The sequence below is a fragment of the Rhodotorula paludigena genome, assembly GCF_050403205.1.
Source record: "Rhodotorula paludigena JCM10292 DNA, Rt_paludigena_JCM10292v1_ctg51, whole genome shotgun sequence".
NCBI lineage: Eukaryota > Fungi > Basidiomycota > Microbotryomycetes > Sporidiobolales > Sporidiobolaceae > Rhodotorula > Rhodotorula paludigena.
The window spans coordinates 81,272-99,712 of NW_027481407.1; the positions used below are offsets into that span (position 1 = coordinate 81,272).

Here is an 18,441-nt window from a genome sequence, read left to right on the forward strand (position 1 = left end):
ACAGCCCTTTCCGTCTCGCGCAGTAGAAGTAGTTCAGGGCCACCGCCCGCCTTGTTGTATCCGTGCATCTCCTCCGGCCGTTCTCCACACCACTTTCATCGAGAGAGAAGAGCGTGCATGTGCGTTGCCATACAAGCCCTAAACGTCACCCTCTCTGACTTCTTCTTCCTCCGTCGCGTACTCCGCCTCGTCTGGCTCCGCCGCCTCGCCTGCAAAGTCCCACACCGCAAAAGCGTCCGCACCTCTTACGACAATCGTCATCTCGCTCACGGCCGTGCGCATAAACTTCTGCCACGCCGCCCTCGCCGCGTCGGCCCTGTAGCCCGCGCGCTCTTCGCCCGCCCACTGGCTGAGCGGCACGCCCTCGAGCGTCTCCCAGCGCCAGCGGAGCGGGAGGGCCTTTTCTTGCGCGGCCGAGAAGGCGCGCCAGGTGCGGCTGGGCGCGAGCGGCGCGCGCGGGGGCTGGATCGCCGCGAGCGAGGGGACTAAGACGGCGGTCGAGGTCATCTCGACGCGCGAGGGGGCGCTGAGCGTGGCGAGGAGCGGGGAGAGGCAGATGGGCGAGGGCGGCGAGGCGGAGAAGGCGCTGAGCGAGGGGAAGGACTCGAGGTTGAGCAGGTGCAGGGACGAGCCGTACGAGTCCGAGTGGGCGACGAAGACGGCGCGGTCGTTCTCGACCGCGAGCTGGACGAGGTCGAGATCTCCTTGCTGAGTGCGGGCGCGTGTGAGTCGTCAGGCTGATTGAGGCGGAGAGTGCTGGAGCGACGGAAGACGTACCACGACAAGCACGACAGTCCGCTCCTCGAGCTTGTCTTCTCCCTCGCCCCAGATCGCATCCTTGTACCCCCAGGTCCACATTAGCCTTGCGAACCCGGCTTCGTCGTTAGACTCCGAGATGGCGACGAGATGCTCGCCCCGCCCGTCGTGGTGCACCGCGGTCCACGCTCCTGTATACAAGTCGCGGGAGCGGTACCACGCGCGCGTCGCATGCGGATAGGCATTGAAGGCAGAGTTCAGCGGCTCGGGCGCGTCGGGCGGCCAGAAGCGGTACGTGTGCGCTTCTTCTTCTGCATCGTGGTCGTCGTCCTCCAGCGCAGCGCCGTGCGGCCACATGACGACCGATCCTGGCCCGGCGACAAAGATGCTGTGGTCGTCGAGCTCGACGTAGTGCACAACAGGCTCCAGCCCGGGCCCCTCGTTCCGCAAGTCGGGCGGCGTAATCGTTCTGAGGCGCCGTTCGCGCACATCCCACAGATACACGTGCTCTGCGCCGCTCGAGGCCGCAAGGAAAAGCGGGTAGCGGAGCTTGCTCGCGGTGCAGCCGTGCGGGACGTGGAAAACTGCATCGAGCTCGTAGCCTGTCGTCGCGCTATTGTACAGGCGCGTCTCACGAGTGAAAAGCTCGACGACGCTCGCGGGAATGCTCGTCGCGGCCGAGTCGGAGGGCGCAATGTCGGTGCGGCGCCAGATGGCGTACGTCGCTGGGGCGAACTGCATCGGGAGGTAGCCCTCGCTGCACTCGACGTGCGCGTAGCTCGAAGGCGGGAACGGCGTGCTCCATGCGAGCTTGCCGTCGAGCGTGAAGGCGAAATAGCCGCCGGTGACACCCGTGCAGACGAGGTAGCCGGGGCTCGGGTCGATCTTGAAGCGCCAAAAGCTGTCGCGCTCGCCGTCTGCGGGAGCACCACTCCAGTCAAGGACGATTGAGCGCTGTACGGCGCGGCCTGCTCGCCAGTTGCGCGATATTGAGTGCGCAAAGCGCGCTAGTTTTGACATTGAAGCGAAGTCAGCATGGTTTGAGCGAGGCTGAGAAGGCACCGCAGCTCACCGAAGTCCTTCCAGGTCTGCACTTCCCGCCCGTGCTCGATCCAGCCCTGCGAGCGCACGACATCGCGCAGCTCTTCGTAGTCGAGGTCGTCGTCGAGCGAATGCACGGCGAGCGGTGCACGCTTCTCGATTGCGGCTGCCGCTCCGCTCGTCTTGGGGGTGACCAGCCGCTGCCTGATGGCGATGGCACGGCAGATGTGCTCCGGATAGGCGTTGTAGAGCGCGAGGAAGGACGAGTGCGAGCGGATGCACGAAGCGAGCGAGGGACAGTCGAGGTGCGCGAGGATCTGCACCCTGAGTTCGCCCGGTAGGTTCAGGAGCGTCGTCGGGCTGTCCATGACCCGCTTCCGTGCGATCTCCCCGAGTCTCCGTGAACAGTTCGAGGCGGAGCGAGCAAGAGTCGGCGAACGTCACGCTGTTTCCCTCGCTGCTACTGCCTCGAGCGGGCGCGGACAGAGGCTAGAATGGCGCCTGGCAAGGCTACGAACAAGGGCCAGCCCCAGCAGCGCCTCAAGATCGTCGTGCGCCGCCTCCCGCCCGACCTCCCCGCCGCCGTCTTCTGGAAGTCGGTCGCACCGTGGGTCACGCGCGAGGACAGCGACGCACCGGGGCTTGACGGCTCAGAGCGCGTCCTGTGGAGCGAGTACCGCCCGGGCAAGGTCCGCAAGAGGTGCGACTCCATCTCCTCGTCGCCTGCAGTCGAGGTTCTGGCCCACTGACGCGATTCTGCGGCGGACATGACAGTGGCAAGGACAAGGACAGCATACACTCGCGCGCCTACATCGCCTTCCACTCGCCGGATGCCCTCGTCGCGTTCCACCGCGGATATGACGGCTGGAGCTTCCGCGACAAGGCCGGCATGTCCCCCGTTATCCCGCTTGGCTTACTGGCCGCACTGACTCATTTGACGTTAACAGGCAACATCAGTCAGGCAGTTGTCGAGTTTGCGCCGTACCAGCGCATCCCCGTCGCGCCGCCAAAGGTCGATCCGCGACAGGGCACCATTGACGACGGTGCGCTCGCCCCCGCACGCCTGTCGTACATGTGCTGACGCCTTACGTTCGAGCAGATCCTGACTTTGTCGCCTTCCAAGAAGCTCTCAATGCCGCACCTGTTCCCGTTCAACTCCCCACCGAAACGCGTTCGTCTTCTATGCCTCCTTACATCCCTTCAGTACGCTCACCCTGCAGAAATCAACAGCTGCAGCTGCGCCAAAGTCGACGCCTCTACTCGACCACCTTCGCGCGCAGAAAGCTGCAACCAAGGCCGCGCGTAAGGCTGCGAACAAGGCGGCCAAGCAAGCCGCGCAGCAGAACGGCGGCAGCGGCGGTGCGGGCATCGCGCTGCCCGGCATGACCAAGGCGCAGCTCGCCACCGCCGCTGCCGGCGGCGTCCAGGCTCCCGCGGCAAAGGGCAAGGGCGACAAGGGCAAGAAGGACAAGGGCAAGAAGGGCGGCGCGGGCAAGGCGGGCAAGTCGAAGGAGTCGAGTCGCAGCGCGACGCCCCTCCCCTCCGGCTTAGGCGAGGGCGCCGCGACACCCACGGGCAGCAAGGGCGGCAAGGGCCCGAAGCCGTCTTCCAGACCTGCTTCGGCCGCACCGTCGAACGGCGGTGGCAGCGGTGCGCGCACCCCCCAGCCGCATCAGCACATCCCGTATCCGCCAGGCTCCGTCGGTGCCCAACAACAGCAGCAGCAGCAAGCCGCGCGTGTCCGGCAGCAACTCCAAGCACAGCACCGCGCCGCTTCCGCCGCAAGTCTCCCGCCAGGCGTCGCGGCTGCCCAGCAGCAACAGGCGGGGATCCTCTCGCCGCAGCCGCAGATCCTGCGCAACCCGGCACGGCAGCCGCCCGCGTTCATCTCGCCTGCGCAGAGCCCGCGGCCGCCCGCTCCTTCTTCTGCCGCAGCATCCGGGCCGTCGGCGTCAGGACAGGGTGCGGGACAGGGTGATGCGAAGCGGCAGGCGGGCGCTGCGATGGCGGGCGTGCTCGCGGAGGGTGCGGCGGCGCGGCAGGGGCGCGGCGGCGCGCGCGGCGGGCGTGGCGGCGGTGGTGGAGGAAGGGGCGGCGGCGGTGGGCGGGGGCGCGGACGAGGCGGCGGAAGAGGGGGGGCCGCAGCGGCGGCGGGAGGGGGAGGAGCGGCGCCCTAGATCGCTGGCTTTCAGGGCGAGACTCGCGACTCTCGATGCACCCTGGTCACGCGGGCGCGGGTCTGGCGTTGCAGCGCGTCTAGTACACGCTCTTGAGGACATGCTCGGGGCGGTACGTGGTCGGGTGGATGAAGCCCAGGTGGGCGAGATCGCCCACCGCGCGGAGGAACCGCGCCTGCTTTCTTCGCTGCGGGCCCTCGTCGTCGTCGTCCTCTTCCTCGTCCTCGTCCTCGTCGTCCTCCTCGTCGTCTCCCTCTTCGCCCTCGCCTTCTCCTCCACGCCTCCGCTTCTTGCCTCTCCCGTTCCCCTCCTCTCCCGCCCCGTCCCCGTCCGCCTCGCCCTCGTCCGCCGCGCCGAGCTCCCACCCGGCAAACCACTCTCCCAGGTTGACGAGCCTCCCGAGCGGGTGCGTCTCGCGGTACACGCGGTACGCGATCCCGAGGTCGTGCGGCGTCTCTTGCTCGTCCGCGCTCGCGTCGGCGTCGGGCAGAGACGAGAGCGGGTCGAGGCGCGTGAGGGTGCGCAGGAGCGTGGGGAGAGGGGTCGGGTAGAAGCGCTGAGAGTGCAAAGTATTTGTCAGGCGCGCTGAGCGCGGGTTGTGCTGAGATTGGGTGCACGCGAACCTTCATTGCGCTCGAGTCGCTCGTGAACCACAGCTGGTGCAGGAAGAGCTCGGTGCAGGGGCGAAGTGCGTGTCTGAGCGACGAGTCAAGCCTGTCAGCAAGCGAAACCACCTCATGTCAAGCGAGGAGCGAGCAACGCACCTCAACCTCGCCTTGATCCCCTCGCTCGTCTCCCTCGCGACCTTCGAGAACTCCCTATCCAACTCGGCACCCGCTCCTGCTCCACCACCTCCCGCGCCAAAGCCAGGCAGGACGCCCGTACCGCCGAGCGCAAGGTTCGTATTGAACAGGGTCGTCTTGCCTGCTGGCCGCGGCGCGGCGAGGATCGGCTCGAGGGAGGCGAGCTGCGCAGCGAGGAAGGTGGTGAGAGGCGAGAGGGACGCGTCGGATGCGGGGAGCGATGAGGCGAGGTCGGGATGCGAGGAGAGGAAGGAATCGAGGCGCGCTGAAAGGGCGCGAAGGAATGCCGGGAGCTTGGTCGACGACGCTTGCCTACATGTACGGAGTCACCATTTGTCAGCAGCAGCACTCCGCGATACGGGAGCAAGCCGCAAACGCACAGTACGAGCCCGCACAACTCGTCGACCACCTTGCCCACCTCGCCCTCGCCCGCCTCTCCGAGCACGAGCATCAAGCAGCTCTCGACCGAGCGCTTCTTGCCCCAGAACTCGAGCGTCGCGAGCAGCGCCTCGAACGACAGCGCGCGCGACGCGTGCCACGCGCGCTGGGCCGCGCGCGCCGAGGCGAGCGAGGCGTGCTGCGAGGCGGAGGGGGCGGTGGGGTCGAGGAGGGGTGCGGAGAGGGTCGGAGAAGCAGCGACGGAGGGAAGTTCGCGGAGAGCGGCGAGCACGTCGGCTTCGAGGGATTCAGGGTCATCGCGGTCCGGGAGGAGGGTGAGCGCGGAGAGGGGTGATGTCGTGAAGTGCGACATGTAGAGGTACTGCAAAGCTCCCGTGCGTAAATTCACTGTCGCACGAGAGGGATTGGAAGAGACTCACCTGGATGAACGAGATGGTCGCGTCGATCGAGTGGTGCAGGTCCTCGAACGTCCGCCAGAGATCGGTGTAGGTCTTGGGCGCGAGCGCGAGTGGCGCTTGCCAGTCGACGAAGAGCTGCTCGGAAGTTCGCTCAGCGCGTTGGCAATTAAGCGATCGCGAGAAGGAGACGCACGCCTCGAACAAGCGCGTTGAACGCGCTCACACCGGGATCGACAAAGAACCTCGCCGCATCGAGCTTGTGCGCCGTCTTGCGCGACAGGAGGTTGAAGAGCGCGTCTGCGGTGGTCGCGATGCCGACGAGCAGGACGAGCGGAAGCGAGTCGACGTATTCGCTGGATGGGCAGGCAAGTTCAGCAGGATGAGGGACCGGCGCGTACGCAAACGTCTTACGATAGAGCATTGATCATCTGTGTGAGGACCTTGCCGTCCATTGCCTCGAGGTCTTCGAGAAGGACGACGAGTGTGGGCGCCTCGTCGTCCTCTGCGTTGTGAAGGACATCAGTGTAGGTCCGGGCAGGAGAATGCCGGAATGCGCACCCTTCTTGCCAAAGCGATGCTCGTACCATGCTTTGAGGTTGAGCAAGTCTTCCGGAACCAGCATTTGGCTCTTCAGGGCTGCCGGACCGCCAAGCTGTGTCCCGACGCTCCGTCAGTCACGCTCGTCGCAATCAGCATACCGCGCACGCACGAGCATCTCCTCTTCGTCCTCCCCGTCTTCGTCCGCCTCGAGATCGACATCGCTGCCGATGAAGCCGCCGATGAGGCTCCGAAGGGCGTTCTTGATGTTGGAGCAGTCGCGGCTCGTCAGGCGCGAGACGAGGCAGGGCTTGCGCGCGTATGCCGGCGTCTCGTCGATGTCTGGCTGCGGAACGGCTGGACGGGAGAGCTGTCGGATGAGGGAGGAGTAGAGCAGGGAGGAGGAGCCGGGGCTGGCGCCTGGTGGACGGAAGCCGTGAGCGGAAGCAATGGACGAGCGGAAGGAAGGACTCACCGACGATGAGACCGGTGCGCAGTGGCGCCCGGCCATTCAGCGTCGCATAGAGTGAAAGGGACTCGTCGGGTGCAGAGCGGACGAAGGCGACAATCTGGTCGAGCGAGGCGTCGTGCAAGCCAGAGAGGATGCTCTGTGGAACGACGGGTCAACCCTATCCTAGGTCTGTCAGGCTTTCACGAGGACAAGCGCACCTCGATCCTTTCACTGCACGCTGACCAGGCAAGCTCGTAGCGGGCGAGGGCGGCAGCGTCTGCCTCGCGAGGGAAGTGAGCCGGTCGCCAAGCGTCTCGTGCAGACAGGGAAGAAGGCGTACCGGCAAAGCCGTCGTCGGCGTAGTCCACTTCGAGCTCTGGCTTGTATGGGAGAGCGAGAACGGCCTGGATAGTGCGAGTGCTGCAGGTGAGCGAATGTCGACTGATGAGAATCGGAGGGGGAGGGACGCACGCGCGATGTCGACGCGTAGGGCTCCGAGAAGGGCAGGTCGCCGTCCATGGAGTGCGTTCGAGCGTGCACACGCTGCTGCAGCTGCCAAGGAAGCAGGCGATGACGACGGCGTTGCAAGAGAGGTTCGCTCCTCTCGTTGCATCTGCACGTCTTCCCTTTTGCTCGCCAGAGACTGCAAGGATGGGCGCAGCAGCTTCCAAGGCAAAGCCCAAACCCTCCCGCATGCCCGCCTTTGGCCAGCAGCCCATCGGACAGCAAGTCCAGCAGGCTCGCGGCGCCCCTCCTCAGCCCATGCCAAAGGCCAGCGAGACAAAGAGCCAGGGTGCGTGCAGCCACTCGACCGCTCGAACGGCACTCGACTGACCCGGGCAGCCCATTCGCAGCCATCCTCCAGGACAGCCAGGACCCGAACTTCGCTCGCAACCTCGCCCAGCTGGGCCAGGTCGCCGTCCCGGGCAAGGGCCAGCCCGCTTTCCGTACCGTGCGTTCTCCCGTCATCCCGTTGCGTCGTGTACTGACCACCTCGCGAGCAGGACAACGCCATGATCGATATCCTCGCCGAGCGGCAACGAGCCGAAGAAGCGCTCGAGCAGGCTCCGCCATCGCAGATCCGCAACCAGCTCTCTGCGCGCGGGCTCGCCAACCTCTTTGACGACCGCAAACTGTGCAAGTCGCAGAGCGAGCTCGACGAGCTCGCGCGCGAGTACGGGATGGACCCCGCCACGGTCGAGGCGCTCGCGAAACACATCAACACGCCCGCCGTGAGCGAGATCCCGCTGCCGAGCAGCGACCCGAACGAGCCGCCGAAGCGACTGGTGCGACTCTTATGCTGTTCTGCGAACGCGCGGAGGCTGACTTGCGGATGGTACGCAGGCGAAATGGGTCGACCCGCTGCCGCCATCGTCCAAGCCCCAGATCGCGGCTTGAGCGGTTAGCGAGGCTGCCTATGGCAAGCTGGAGACTGCCCCAGCATTCGACTGTAGCTATACACGCATGCATCTCGTTTCCTCTGTGTCTTTCCCTGGTCGCGTCGCTGGAAACCGCTCCGCAAGCCTCGGCCGATGCTTCCTATTCGTCTGCGGAAGGCTCGTCTATGTGCGAGAAAGCTCTTCAAAGTAACGCAGCGGCTGCTGGGCGGATCAGTGGGGAGGAAAGCTGTCATCGCTGCCCCTCGACCTCGTCCGAGACAGCGTCGCCGACTCTCCCGCTTGCTCCTCCGCTTCGTCGCCCCTGTCTGCGTCGCTCGCCTGGAAAAGCGTTTCGAGGGTCTGCACAGGATGTACAACGGCAACGGCACCGTGTTCGGGAGCTCTGTGCCCATCTCGCCGCAGGGATCGACCTCGGCTGGGACAGAGTCGTTCACCGTCACGCAGGCACCTCAGGCGGCGCTCGAGTACGCCGAGCACTATGCAGACCTTGCCAGCCAGCTCGTGCGCTCCCTCTCTCCCTCGTGCGAGCTGCGGGAGCCGAGCTGACGGCTTTCCTCCTTCGTTCCCCTGGTGTGCACTCCGGCTGGCTCACGGAGAGCAGCTTCATGGATGGATGACGACCGAGTGGAGCGACAGTCAGCTGCATGTCTCGTTCGCCGACGGGCAGCAGTCCATCTTTGCGACGCACAGCCTCGTCGTCTCGCGCTCGCCTGTTCTCCGCCAGCAGTGCGTCGCACCCGCTTGTTCGGTGAACTGCCTGCCACTCCGAGCAGGTCGTGCTGATCAGAACTCCGGTGTGCTTGCACAGCCTCGCCAATGCCCGCGCCCAGACTGCCCGGCCCGTCCTCGTCGTCCCCATCTCGGACCCGTCCATCACGCCCAACTCGCTCTCGATCGTCCTCGCGTCGCTCTACTCGCCTACCGTCCTCTCGCACCTCAACGGTTCGACCGCGCCGTCGATCCTCGCGTCGGCGAGCTTCCTCAGGCTCGACCGCCTCGCGCTCCTCGCGTTCGAGCTGTGCGAGGAGAGCATCCGCCTCGCGCGCACGGCAGAGGACCTCCTGCCCTGGGTCGCGTACACCGAGCGTGACGGCGTCGCGCACGCCACGACGGGCTCGGCCGCATCGGGAGCGGCGGGCCCGTCCGGGTCGGGAGCGAGCAGCCCGCTCGTCGCGCCCGGCTCGCCTGCGCTCTCGCTGAACGGGAATGGCGCCGGGCCCTTCGCGGCAGCGGGAGGACCAGACGGGTCTGCATCAGCAGCGGCGGCGGCGGCATCGGCGAGGGAGGCGCAGAGCTACGAGACGCGCCTGCGCGCGACGCTCCTCGACCGGCTCGTGCGCCTCCCGCGCGAGACGGGCGCGTTCGGCCCCGCCGCGGCGGGCAAGGGAGCGGGCGGTGCGGGGGCGGGACAGCAGCAGCAGGGGGAGCAGGAGCAGCAGCTCGTCGAGGTGCTCAAGCGGCTGCCGTTCGACATGTTCAAGAGCGTCGTCGAGGACAAGCGATTCGAGGTCGAGAGCGACATGCTGCGATGTGCGTCACATGCTTGTCCTTCACTCTCGTGTCCGTTACTAGAGGACGATGCTGATGCTCTGGCCTGTGTCGCTGCACAGTCAACTTTGCGAAAAAGGTGGTCGCGGCGCGGAAACAGCTCGTCCTCTCTTCCGCGCCGACGCATGCCCCCAATGGTGCGCCGCTCCCGCCGCCCGAGTTCGAGGAGACGGTCGTGCTCGGGTTCGGGGGCGCGGCGGGGAGCGGCGGAAGTGCGGTCAACGTGCTGAGGAAGGTGCGCAAGCCGCAGCTGTGGAAGATTGGGAACTCGATGTGAGGGCCGAGGGTGGGCGGAGTGTGCGTTACATAGCATAGTCTGCAAGCACTGCATCTCGCATTTTCAGCTTGGATCATCGACTCGAGAGAGCCGCTGTCGCCCGCTCCTCTTGGTTCGACCACCCGGCCTCGTCCGCTCTCTCGCGGCGGAAGTAGGCCAGAACAGCGCGCGATAGCCTTCAGAGGTAGTCTGCACACAGCAGGAGCTTTCTCGACTGGCCGCACGCCGACGCTCGCTCGCGAGCCTCCCCACCTGACGAGGCTCGGCCGCGGCGATGGACCGCACGCTTCACTCGCTCACCCGCCACGTGCGTCGACCTGCTCAGTCCCCCTCGGACAGTGCCTGACGGTGCTCTTCCCTGCAGTATCCGCGGCGAGACGAGGCGGTCGCGCAGGCCCTCGCCGTCCTCGAGGCGTACCCGGGCCTCCTGAACCCCGTCCAGGAGGACTTCAGTGCGTGCAGACGCTCAGTAGAATCGTACAGAGTGTGCTGACAGCCCCTCCGCTCGCAGCTTACGACGATGGCCGGGTCGACCTCCTCCTCTCGCTGACGGGCGTCCTCCCCGTCCCGATCGGGCCCAACACGTACCACTGCCCGCTGGCCTTCTGGCTGCCCATCGACTTCCCCGCCAAGCCCCCGATCGTCTACGTTCAGCCGAGCGAGACCCTCGCCGTCCGCAAGGGAAAGCACGTCGACGCGAGCGGAAGGGTCGCCGTGCCCTACCTCGACAATTGGGACCGCAAGGCAGAGGTGCGCGCTCGCACCCAGCAAGCAAGCAGTGCTTCAATGCTGATTCGCCTCAAACCAACAGGGCTGCTCCCTTGCAAACCTCATCAACGAGCTCATTCCGGTCTTCTCGGCACGGTACCCCGTCACATCTGTTCAAGCCAAACCCCGTGCGCCTCCTCCTGCACAAGCACCCGCCGCGAGCTCTTCTTCGAGCACTGCGGCACCTCCACCGCGGCCTCCCCCTCCTGCGACGAGCAGCTCGACTAGCTCCGGCTCGGCTCTCCCGCCTCGTCCGCCGCTCCCGCCTGGCGTTGGCACCAGCGCGAGTCCGCGCCCTGGCTCGGGAAGCTTTGAGCCTCCTGGCCGTCCCTTGAGCGCGGCGAGCGGTACAGGCGCAGCGGGACTGCCGCCGAGACCGCCTCTGCCTCCGGGCGTGTCTGGCTCGCCGGCTCCTCCGCCTGTTCCGCGTGGCCTGCCGGGCGCTTTCGTGAGTTGTACGATGGCTTCTCGCACACATCAGTCTGACTGAATTTCTTGCTCAAAGTCGCAGCCGCCGGGCCCACCGCCCGCCTACCCCGCACAGTCCCCTCAGCCGCCTCTGCCGCCGCCGCATCGCGCAGCGACGCTTGGCTATGGCGCACCTCCAGCTACTCAACTCTCGCAACATCAGATGCCGCATCACAATGGCTCTCCCGTCCCTGCAACTCCGCATTCACCTCCCTCGCAGCCGGCTGGTCCGCCTGCTCCTCCTGTCAGCCCGCCGCAGCTTATGCCCGGACATCCGGCCTCACACGCTCAGCCTCGGCCACCCCATCCGCCCGCACCCTCGCCATACCCGCCGCAGATGGCACCGCCCCAACACGCTCGGCCGATGATGCCTCGTCCGCCTTCGCCTTCTGCCTCGACCGTCCGCTCTGCATCTCCTGCACAGCAGCCTGCACGCTCGCATGCTCGAGAGCCGGAGCACTATCGCCAGTCGTCAATTGACTCGCAGCGGACGTATCAGTCTCCGCCTGCCCCGCCGCAACCTCGCATGCCGCAGCAGCAACCTGAGCGGTCCTACTCGCCTGCGCTGTCCGTCGCCGACTCGTACGCCTCGTACGTGCCGGCTCAGCCTCCGCCGCCCGCACCGCGCTGTGCGCCGGCCCAGGAGCATGCGCGCCGCACCTCGCACGGCTCGGTCGACTCGTACCACTCGCAGCCGCCCGCTCCTCAGCATGCACCGCATCGCTCGTCGCCTTCGGCACGAGGTCCGTCCGCGCGTCAAACATACGCCTACAGCGAGTCGGAGAGCGGATACGCGCCTTCGCCCGCGCCCGCGTCCGAAATCGGGTCGTACATGTCTTCGCCGCCGCCCTCGCACGCGCATCGAGCCCATCGTGGCCCGCGCGCCCCTGGTCCGCCAAGCGAGTACAGCGCCGCGGGGGAGTACGGGTCGTACCTCCCTTCGCCGACGGTGACCACGCTCGAGGAGGAGGCATACGGCAGCCACCTGAGCACGAGCACGAGTCAGAGCGGATACGACGGCTTACAGCACCAGCACGAGCCCGTCGTGCCGCATCAGCAGACGCGCTCGCTGCCGCAGCGCAGCGCTACGGCGTCGTACCAGCCTCGCCCGCCGCGTGCGCCGCAGGACGAGCGTGCACACGAGTATGACGAGGAGGCGTTCGAGCCCGTCATCGAAGCGCGGCGGGCTCCACAGCCGCAACAGCACCATCAGCAGCTGCCCATGCCGCAGCGACAGGGGTCTCTTGAATCGCACTACTCGGCTGCCTCGTCCTTTGCACCGCCGAGCGTTGCACCGTACGGCAGCCCCTACGCAGCTCCGCCTGCACCACCGTCGATCGCGTCGTATGCGTCTGCATCGGCGCCGCACGCCCACCCGTATGCGAACGGCAGCGCTGCTCCGCTTGCACCTCCTGTACCAGTCGTGCCCGCTCCCGCGCCAGCCGCTCCACGTACAGCGCGCAAGACAAAGCCGAAATTGACGGCGCACGCCCCGGCGCCGCTCAACATCCTCGACCTGGCCGACGACGAGCTCGCGTCGCACACGGGCACGTCGCCCTCTTCAGCGTCGACCGTCTCGGCCGGCGCTGCGGGTGCGCCTCCGCCCGTCCCGCCGAACCCGGCCCTGCTCGCGCTGCGCACGCGCGTGCACAGCAAGCTCTCGTCGGCGCTCGCGTCGCTCGCCGGGTCGGTCGAGCACGAGCTGCAGCAGCTCGACTTACTGCGCGTCGACCTCGAAAAGGCGCAGCCGGCGATCGAGGACGAGATGGCGCGCCTCGAGGCCGTCCGGAGCGTGTGCGAGGGCGTGAGGGCGAGGTATGCCGAGGTGGTGGACAAGGCCGAGGGGCGGATGAGGGAGTACGAGGCGAGGGGCGAGGGCGTCGAGGTCGACGAGATTGTGTGCGGGAGCACCGTCGTCTACGTCCAGTGCGTCGGCTTCCCCGTGTCGATCGGCTGCTTGCGGTCGCGTCAGGCCGGGTCATCGGGCGTGCTGTGGCTCCTTCCTGACACTATTTTGGCTACCCCTACAGGCTGCTCGATCTTGTCGCCGAAGATGCAGCGCTGGAAGACACGATCTACGCCCTCGGCCGCGGGCTCAACTCGGGCGGAGTGGCCAATATCGACCTCGACCGATTCCTCAAGGTGCGTCGTCTCGCTCCTCTCCGCCGTTGCTTCTCACGCTGATCCACTCTACCCGTCGCAGCGCGTTCGCATCCTCGCGAAAGAGCAGTTCGCCGTTCGAGCGACGATCAACAAGATCCTGCTCGGGCTCGCGGCGCGAAGGGAGCGGAACACGACGGGCGGGAGCAGGACGAACGGGGTTGCCAGCCCTGCTCGTGCGGGCACACCCGACGTAGCCGCTTGACTTTGCGCCTGTGCGTAGAGGACTGCAATGATGAGGTGTTGTGGAGTTTGAGAAGAAGTTGATGCGCATGTGGCTGCTTTGAGAAGCGGCTTGCGTACTTCTCCCAGAGCCTTGTCGGCACTTTCTCCGCTGACGCCTTTTTCTCGAGGCCATGTCTGTCATCGCCTGTAGTAAGACGACGGAGAACTGCAAGCTCAAGCGCAAGCGGGCGGGTAAGAAGTTGGCTCTGGCCAACTACCGGCAGAGTTTCCGCCGGTAGTAGTCGCAACAACCCTGCTCATGTTTACGATTGGGAGTGCCTCTTGTGGCCTACAGCGAGAACGGCGGCACTTTGGCCAGTTGCCGATTGAGAAGGCCGTTCGGTTTCGCATCTCCTGGAGCCTCTTGCATGCCTTCATACCAGATCTACGCTACAGACCATTTGGAGTGGCAGTGTAGCAGACAGCTAGCAGGGTCGCACCCGCATAAAATACTGCTCCTTTGCTTCGGCCTGTCACTCTGACTGCTTCGTTCGGCTATGGACGGTTTTGCGTCTGCGTTGTCCTCTGAATGCGGTCCGGAAGCGCTCTTGTCAACTATGGGACTCTCCAAATGCGCGCAGCACAGTTTATTGCAATGCTCGCCTGGGCACGATGGGCAGTCCTCCCGCCATCGCTTTTTCCGTTTCCTTATGCTTGCCGACCGCTACCTACCGTCGCGATCCAACTTTGAGTCCCGCAAGCTGACCAGCGTCTGGAGAGTCGTCACGACTGATTGACAAGGTCGGGGTGCACTCCTGCACTGCGCAGAGTGTTTGGCCTGAAGGCCTTAGGAGCCTGGGCGGTTCTTGGGGCGCTGATGGTGGCGGTGGGGAGGTGGACAAAGCTTCAGCATGGTAACAAAAACCTGCGAGGTCCTGTTTGTCCAGCGCTAGCTTTCACTTTGATCGGCTGCGTTGGACGGCGCTTGCTCCGTTCTCTACAATGCTCGCTCGACTCAAAGCCGCCTTCTTTGGCCTCATCCTCCGCTCGAGAATTGTACTCGGTGCAATACAGGCAGGGATGCTGCAGCGAGTCTGCCCCGGTTCGCCTCCGTCACTTGGCCAGCTTTGACAAAGTACGTCCCCCTTGAACCGCATCAGTTTGAGACCAATTCTTCATCAATCGTGGAATCATTGACCTGACTCTGCCTATACGACCGCCTGTATAGCGAGCTTGCAGAAGGCTGACACACAAGTAAGCCGACAGGCGTGAACGTCAACTTGACGCCTTCCTTCCGAAGCGCCAATGTGCATCCCTCTGTAAGGTTTCGCTGCAGCATGATGCCATATCGCACGCAACGGCCACGACCAAGATGAGGCTGCTTAGGACAAGCAAAGGACTGTAGCACAAGCCGGTAATCCCGCACTGCGAACCTCGAGCGCGCCCGGAGCTGGAGGCAGCACGCCCAGTGCGTAGTTGGTAGACCTCGAAGGGGTGTCACAACGCCGTAGACGGCAGTGCCCAAAACTTGTGCTCAATCTGTAGAGTGCTGAGCTCGCACGAACTGTCCGCCGCCAGAGTCTCACAAAACGCGGAAGAAGCTTCGTTCCGCGTCGACCCGGGCGGCTCGAGCATGCGCTAAAGCGGCCGAGTAAGCGCAGCATAGCCAGCACGTCGCGCTAGGCAGCCCGTACAAGCAAGTCTGCAGTGGCCGTGCTGGTCAGGGCGGTGCACGGCAAGGTCGGCGTCGCCATCACCGCGAAGACGCGGTCGCGTCGCAACGCGAGCACGAGACAAAGTCGCGCCGGCCACCTCGACCTTGGCTTCCTCCCTCTCTCCCTTCGCTGCTCGCAACGATGCCTGCACCGACAGACTCGTGGGTGACTACCGCAGCGAGCAAGCAGCAGCTGCCCTCGCCCGCCGCGACTCCCACCAAGCGCGCGTCTCGCTCGTCCGGCCTCAACAACGAGACGGACCACGCCGCCTTTGCCCGCTCGTCCGGCGAGCAGTACTCCGTGGGCGACACCGTCATCGTCAACGAGCACGCCAAGCTCAAGCAGAAGTTCCTCGCCCCGCCCGCCTACCTCGCCTCCACCAAGCTTGTCAAGTCCAGGTCGAAGGCCAAAGGCAAGGGCAAGGGCAAGGCGCGTACCGACGAGCACGACGACGACGTAGCAGACGCTCCTGGCTGGCGGCACGAGGACGGGCTCGCGGCGGGAGACAAGGTGGCCGTCATCACGCGCCTGTTCGAGGACGTGCGCGGACGCAAGATGGCCGTCGTGCGCTGGTTCGCGCGTCCTGGAGCTGTCTGGAGTGACGAAGGGCCGGACGACGAGCACAATGCCGAGGGAGAACTGCAGCCGGTGCGTGCTCGAGTCCTTCTCAGCGTCGTGACAAACCGCTTACAAGGCTCCGTTGCTTGTGCTGACTCGCTCGGCGCGCAGTACGAGCTCTATTTCACGTCAGACTCGACCCACCTGCAAGAGTCGCGCCTGCTCCGACAGAAGGTCGCCTCGAACCCCTTCTCTTCCTCGCCCTCTTCCTCCCCCTCGAAATCTCGCTCCCGCTCTTCCGCCATGAGCTCCCCGTCTCGCTCATCGTCGACGTATCTCTCCGCCGCCGCGTCCTTCCGCACCCCGCTGCACAGCGATGCCATCCCGGTCTCGACCATCACCTCGCACGCGCAGGTCTTCTCGCCTTCTTCCCTTCCCGAACCGTCCGACGCGCGCATCACGGCCGCGCAGCAATACCCGATCCCGACCTTCGTCTGCACGCGCTTGTACGACGTCAAGCCCGTGCCGGGTGCGGCCTTCTGGGGCCAGATCGAGTGGGACGAGCTGCGTCGCGATGGTCTCAGGTCGTACGAGGAGCACATGGGGGCCCGCGAGCGCGAGCTCGCGCAGGATGGCTGGGACGTCGAGCCGATCATGGAGGAGGACGAGGACAGCGAGGTGGACAGCGAGGAAGAGCGCGAGAGGGAGGAGAAGCGCAAGGTGCGGAGGGAGAAGGCGAACGCGACGAGGGAGCGCAAGGCGCTCGAGCGCGAGGCGCGCGGTATGCTGAGTGAAGACGAGTCGAGTGATGACTCGGACGCCGACGAGGAGGACACCTTCGTACGTTCGCCGCATCGCGTTTCCCCCGTTAGCCGCAACTGACGTTGTACGCTTGTGCAGGCCCACTCGGATGTCTCCGACAGCTCAACCGACAACGAGTCTGCTACCGAGTCTGAGGACGAGCAGTCGGATGACGAGGACATGCCGCGCACCCCGACGAAACCGAAGGCCGCCCGGTCGTCCCGCCAACTTCCGACGCCCTCTTCGTCGCGCAAGCGCGCACGAGCCGCAACGGCCACACGTGCAAAGCGATCGCGCCCTGCGAGCACAGTTGAGACGGGTCGGCAAGCCAAGCGTCGCCGCTTCGCTGCCACCGCCATGAACAAGACGGCGACGCCGACCTCTCTCCCGCCGCTCCTCCAGTCTGCGCATCTCGCCACGCTCTCGCCATTCGACCGCGCCAAGGCGCTCTTGCACGTCTCGGCGACGCCAGAATCGCTCCCGTGCCGCGAGGAGCAGCGCGAGCGGATCCGGCAGTTCATCGGCGACGCAGTGCTCGGCCGCACGGGTGGGTGCTTGTACGTGCATGGCGTACCGGGCACGGGCAAGACGGCTACGGTGCACAGCGTCGTGCGCGAGCTGCAGAATGACGAGGTGCGTACATCCTCGAGCGAGCCTTTTCCGGGCTGCCGTCTAACGGTTGAACGGCACACGCAGGACATGGACGCTTTCACGTTCGTCGAGATCAACGGCATGAAGATCTCGGAACCCATGGCCGCCTTCTCGCACCTCTGGAGCGCACTCGCACCGGCTGACCAGCAGCAATCGCGCAAGGCTAGTCCGAAGGCAGCGCTTGCCGCGCTCGAGAACCACTTTGCAAACCCGGACCCGGCGAGGAAGACGACGTGCGTGCGATTCAGGTGTCTGCTTAAGACGTCTCAAGCTGATTTTGCCTGTCCTGACAGGGTGGTGCTCGTCGACGAGCTCGACCAGATGCTCACGAAGCGCCAGGACGTGCTTTACAACTTCTTCAACTGGCCGCACGTTGCGCACTCGCGCCTCGTCGTCCTCGCTGTCGCCAACACGATGGACTTGCCCGAGCGCGAGCTGAGCGGCAAGATCCGCAGTCGTCTCGGTGGGCCCGCTCGAAATCACTCTGCTCTAGCGCTTACTGACATTCAGCAACGATGCAGGGACGAACCGTATCCCGTTCCAGCCGTACACGTGGACGGAACTGAAGCGCATCCTGGAGGCGCGCCTCGCGCTCGTCGACCCTTCCTCGTCCACCGTCCCGCTCTTCGACGACGTCGCGCTGCAGAAGATTGCCAAGTCGGTCGCGGGCATCTCGGGCGACGCGCGCAAGGCGCTCGACGTCGCGCGGCGCACGCTCGACCGCGTTGCGCTCCGCCTCGCCAAGGACGCGCCCGCCCCGTCCAGCAAATGCAGTGCTCGCGGCCAGGGCCTCGATGCGCTCGAGCAGGGAAGGGTCAAGTGCACGATCCAGGACGCGACGCAGGCGTACAACGACATGACGCGCCAGGGCCCGGCGGCGTTCGTGCGCCGCTTGAGCACCCACGGAAAAGTGCTCCTGCTCGCGGTCGCGCAGTGCATTCGCCGCGCTGGCGTGCCCGAGGTCGAACTCGACACCGTGCGTCTCTCTCTTGCGCGCTTCCACTCGAGCCCTCCCATCCGTTCCCGCGCTGACCTTGTTTCGTCTTCTCACAGGTCCTCACTTGGCACCTCGACTTCCTGCGCCAGACGTCCCTCTGCACGAGCGCGACCGCATCGCCGACCAAGGCCGAGCTGCTTGCGCTCGTCGCGCAGCTGCACGCGCTCCGCCTCGTCGCGACCGAGTCGCAGCGCCTCGACGTGTTCCAGCGCGTGCGGGCCAACGTCGACGAGGGCGACTTGTTTGCCGCGCTGAGGGAGGACGAGGTGCTCAAGGGCCATGTGCCGAAGATGCTTTAGATCGGGCGTTGTCGTACACGTTTTTCTCTCGTTAGTTGCTGTGCTACTGTTGCTATACTATCATTCTGCCTC

General features: G+C 65.7%; 7 protein-coding genes across 7 annotated transcripts; 5 read left to right on the plus strand and 2 right to left on the minus strand.

Moving 5' to 3' along the window:
• Positions 1-138: 138 nt before the first annotated feature.
• Positions 139-2,165, minus strand: JCM10292_002573 (uncharacterized protein; the record flags this gene model as incomplete). The annotated part of the gene is made up of 3 exons (XM_076651453.1): positions 139-708; positions 778-1,763; positions 1,829-2,165. The coding sequence occupies 3 exons, from the start codon at positions 2,163-2,165 to the stop codon at positions 139-141; spliced, it is 1,893 nt and encodes a 630-aa protein (XP_076502991.1).
• Positions 2,166-2,291: 126 nt separating this feature from the next.
• JCM10292_002574 (RNA-binding protein) lies at positions 2,292-3,974 on the plus strand (the record flags this gene model as incomplete). Its single annotated transcript, XM_076651454.1, has 5 exons — positions 2,292-2,497; positions 2,572-2,684; positions 2,745-2,840; positions 2,897-2,968; positions 3,028-3,974. 5 exons carry the CDS (start codon positions 2,292-2,294, stop codon positions 3,972-3,974), a joined length of 1,434 nt encoding a protein of 477 aa, XP_076502992.1.
• A 79-nt stretch (positions 3,975-4,053) lies between these two features.
• Positions 4,054-7,081, minus strand: JCM10292_002575 (uncharacterized protein; the record flags this gene model as incomplete). Its single annotated transcript, XM_076651455.1, has 13 exons — positions 4,054-4,530; positions 4,598-4,688; positions 4,739-5,089; positions 5,158-5,537; positions 5,596-5,709; positions 5,768-5,927; positions 5,986-6,076; positions 6,133-6,226; positions 6,284-6,531; positions 6,587-6,719; positions 6,781-6,839; positions 6,903-6,966; positions 7,034-7,081. 13 exons carry the CDS (start codon positions 7,079-7,081, stop codon positions 4,054-4,056), a joined length of 2,310 nt encoding a protein of 769 aa, XP_076502993.1.
• A 174-nt stretch (positions 7,082-7,255) lies between these two features.
• On the plus strand, positions 7,256-7,960 carry JCM10292_002576 (uncharacterized protein; the record flags this gene model as incomplete). The annotated part of the gene is made up of 4 exons (XM_076651456.1): positions 7,256-7,355; positions 7,417-7,514; positions 7,567-7,848; positions 7,907-7,960. 4 exons carry the CDS (start codon positions 7,256-7,258, stop codon positions 7,958-7,960), a joined length of 534 nt encoding a protein of 177 aa, XP_076502994.1.
• Positions 7,961-8,310: 350 nt separating this feature from the next.
• JCM10292_002577 (uncharacterized protein) lies at positions 8,311-9,787 on the plus strand (the record flags this gene model as incomplete). The annotated part of the gene is made up of 4 exons (XM_076651457.1): positions 8,311-8,463; positions 8,564-8,688; positions 8,771-9,492; positions 9,573-9,787. The coding sequence occupies 4 exons, from the start codon at positions 8,311-8,313 to the stop codon at positions 9,785-9,787; spliced, it is 1,215 nt and encodes a 404-aa protein (XP_076502995.1).
• A 274-nt stretch (positions 9,788-10,061) lies between these two features.
• JCM10292_002578 (uncharacterized protein) lies at positions 10,062-13,388 on the plus strand (the record flags this gene model as incomplete). The annotated part of the gene is made up of 7 exons (XM_076651458.1): positions 10,062-10,094; positions 10,152-10,239; positions 10,299-10,537; positions 10,599-11,003; positions 11,061-12,949; positions 13,054-13,165; positions 13,227-13,388. The coding sequence occupies 7 exons, from the start codon at positions 10,062-10,064 to the stop codon at positions 13,386-13,388; spliced, it is 2,928 nt and encodes a 975-aa protein (XP_076502996.1).
• Positions 13,389-15,204: 1,816 nt separating this feature from the next.
• Positions 15,205-18,369, plus strand: JCM10292_002579 (uncharacterized protein; the record flags this gene model as incomplete). Its single annotated transcript, XM_076651459.1, has 7 exons — positions 15,205-15,711; positions 15,793-16,461; positions 16,522-17,055; positions 17,119-17,306; positions 17,367-17,536; positions 17,595-18,049; positions 18,127-18,369. The coding sequence occupies 7 exons, from the start codon at positions 15,205-15,207 to the stop codon at positions 18,367-18,369; spliced, it is 2,766 nt and encodes a 921-aa protein (XP_076502997.1).
• Between the last annotated feature and the right edge of the window lie 72 nt (positions 18,370-18,441).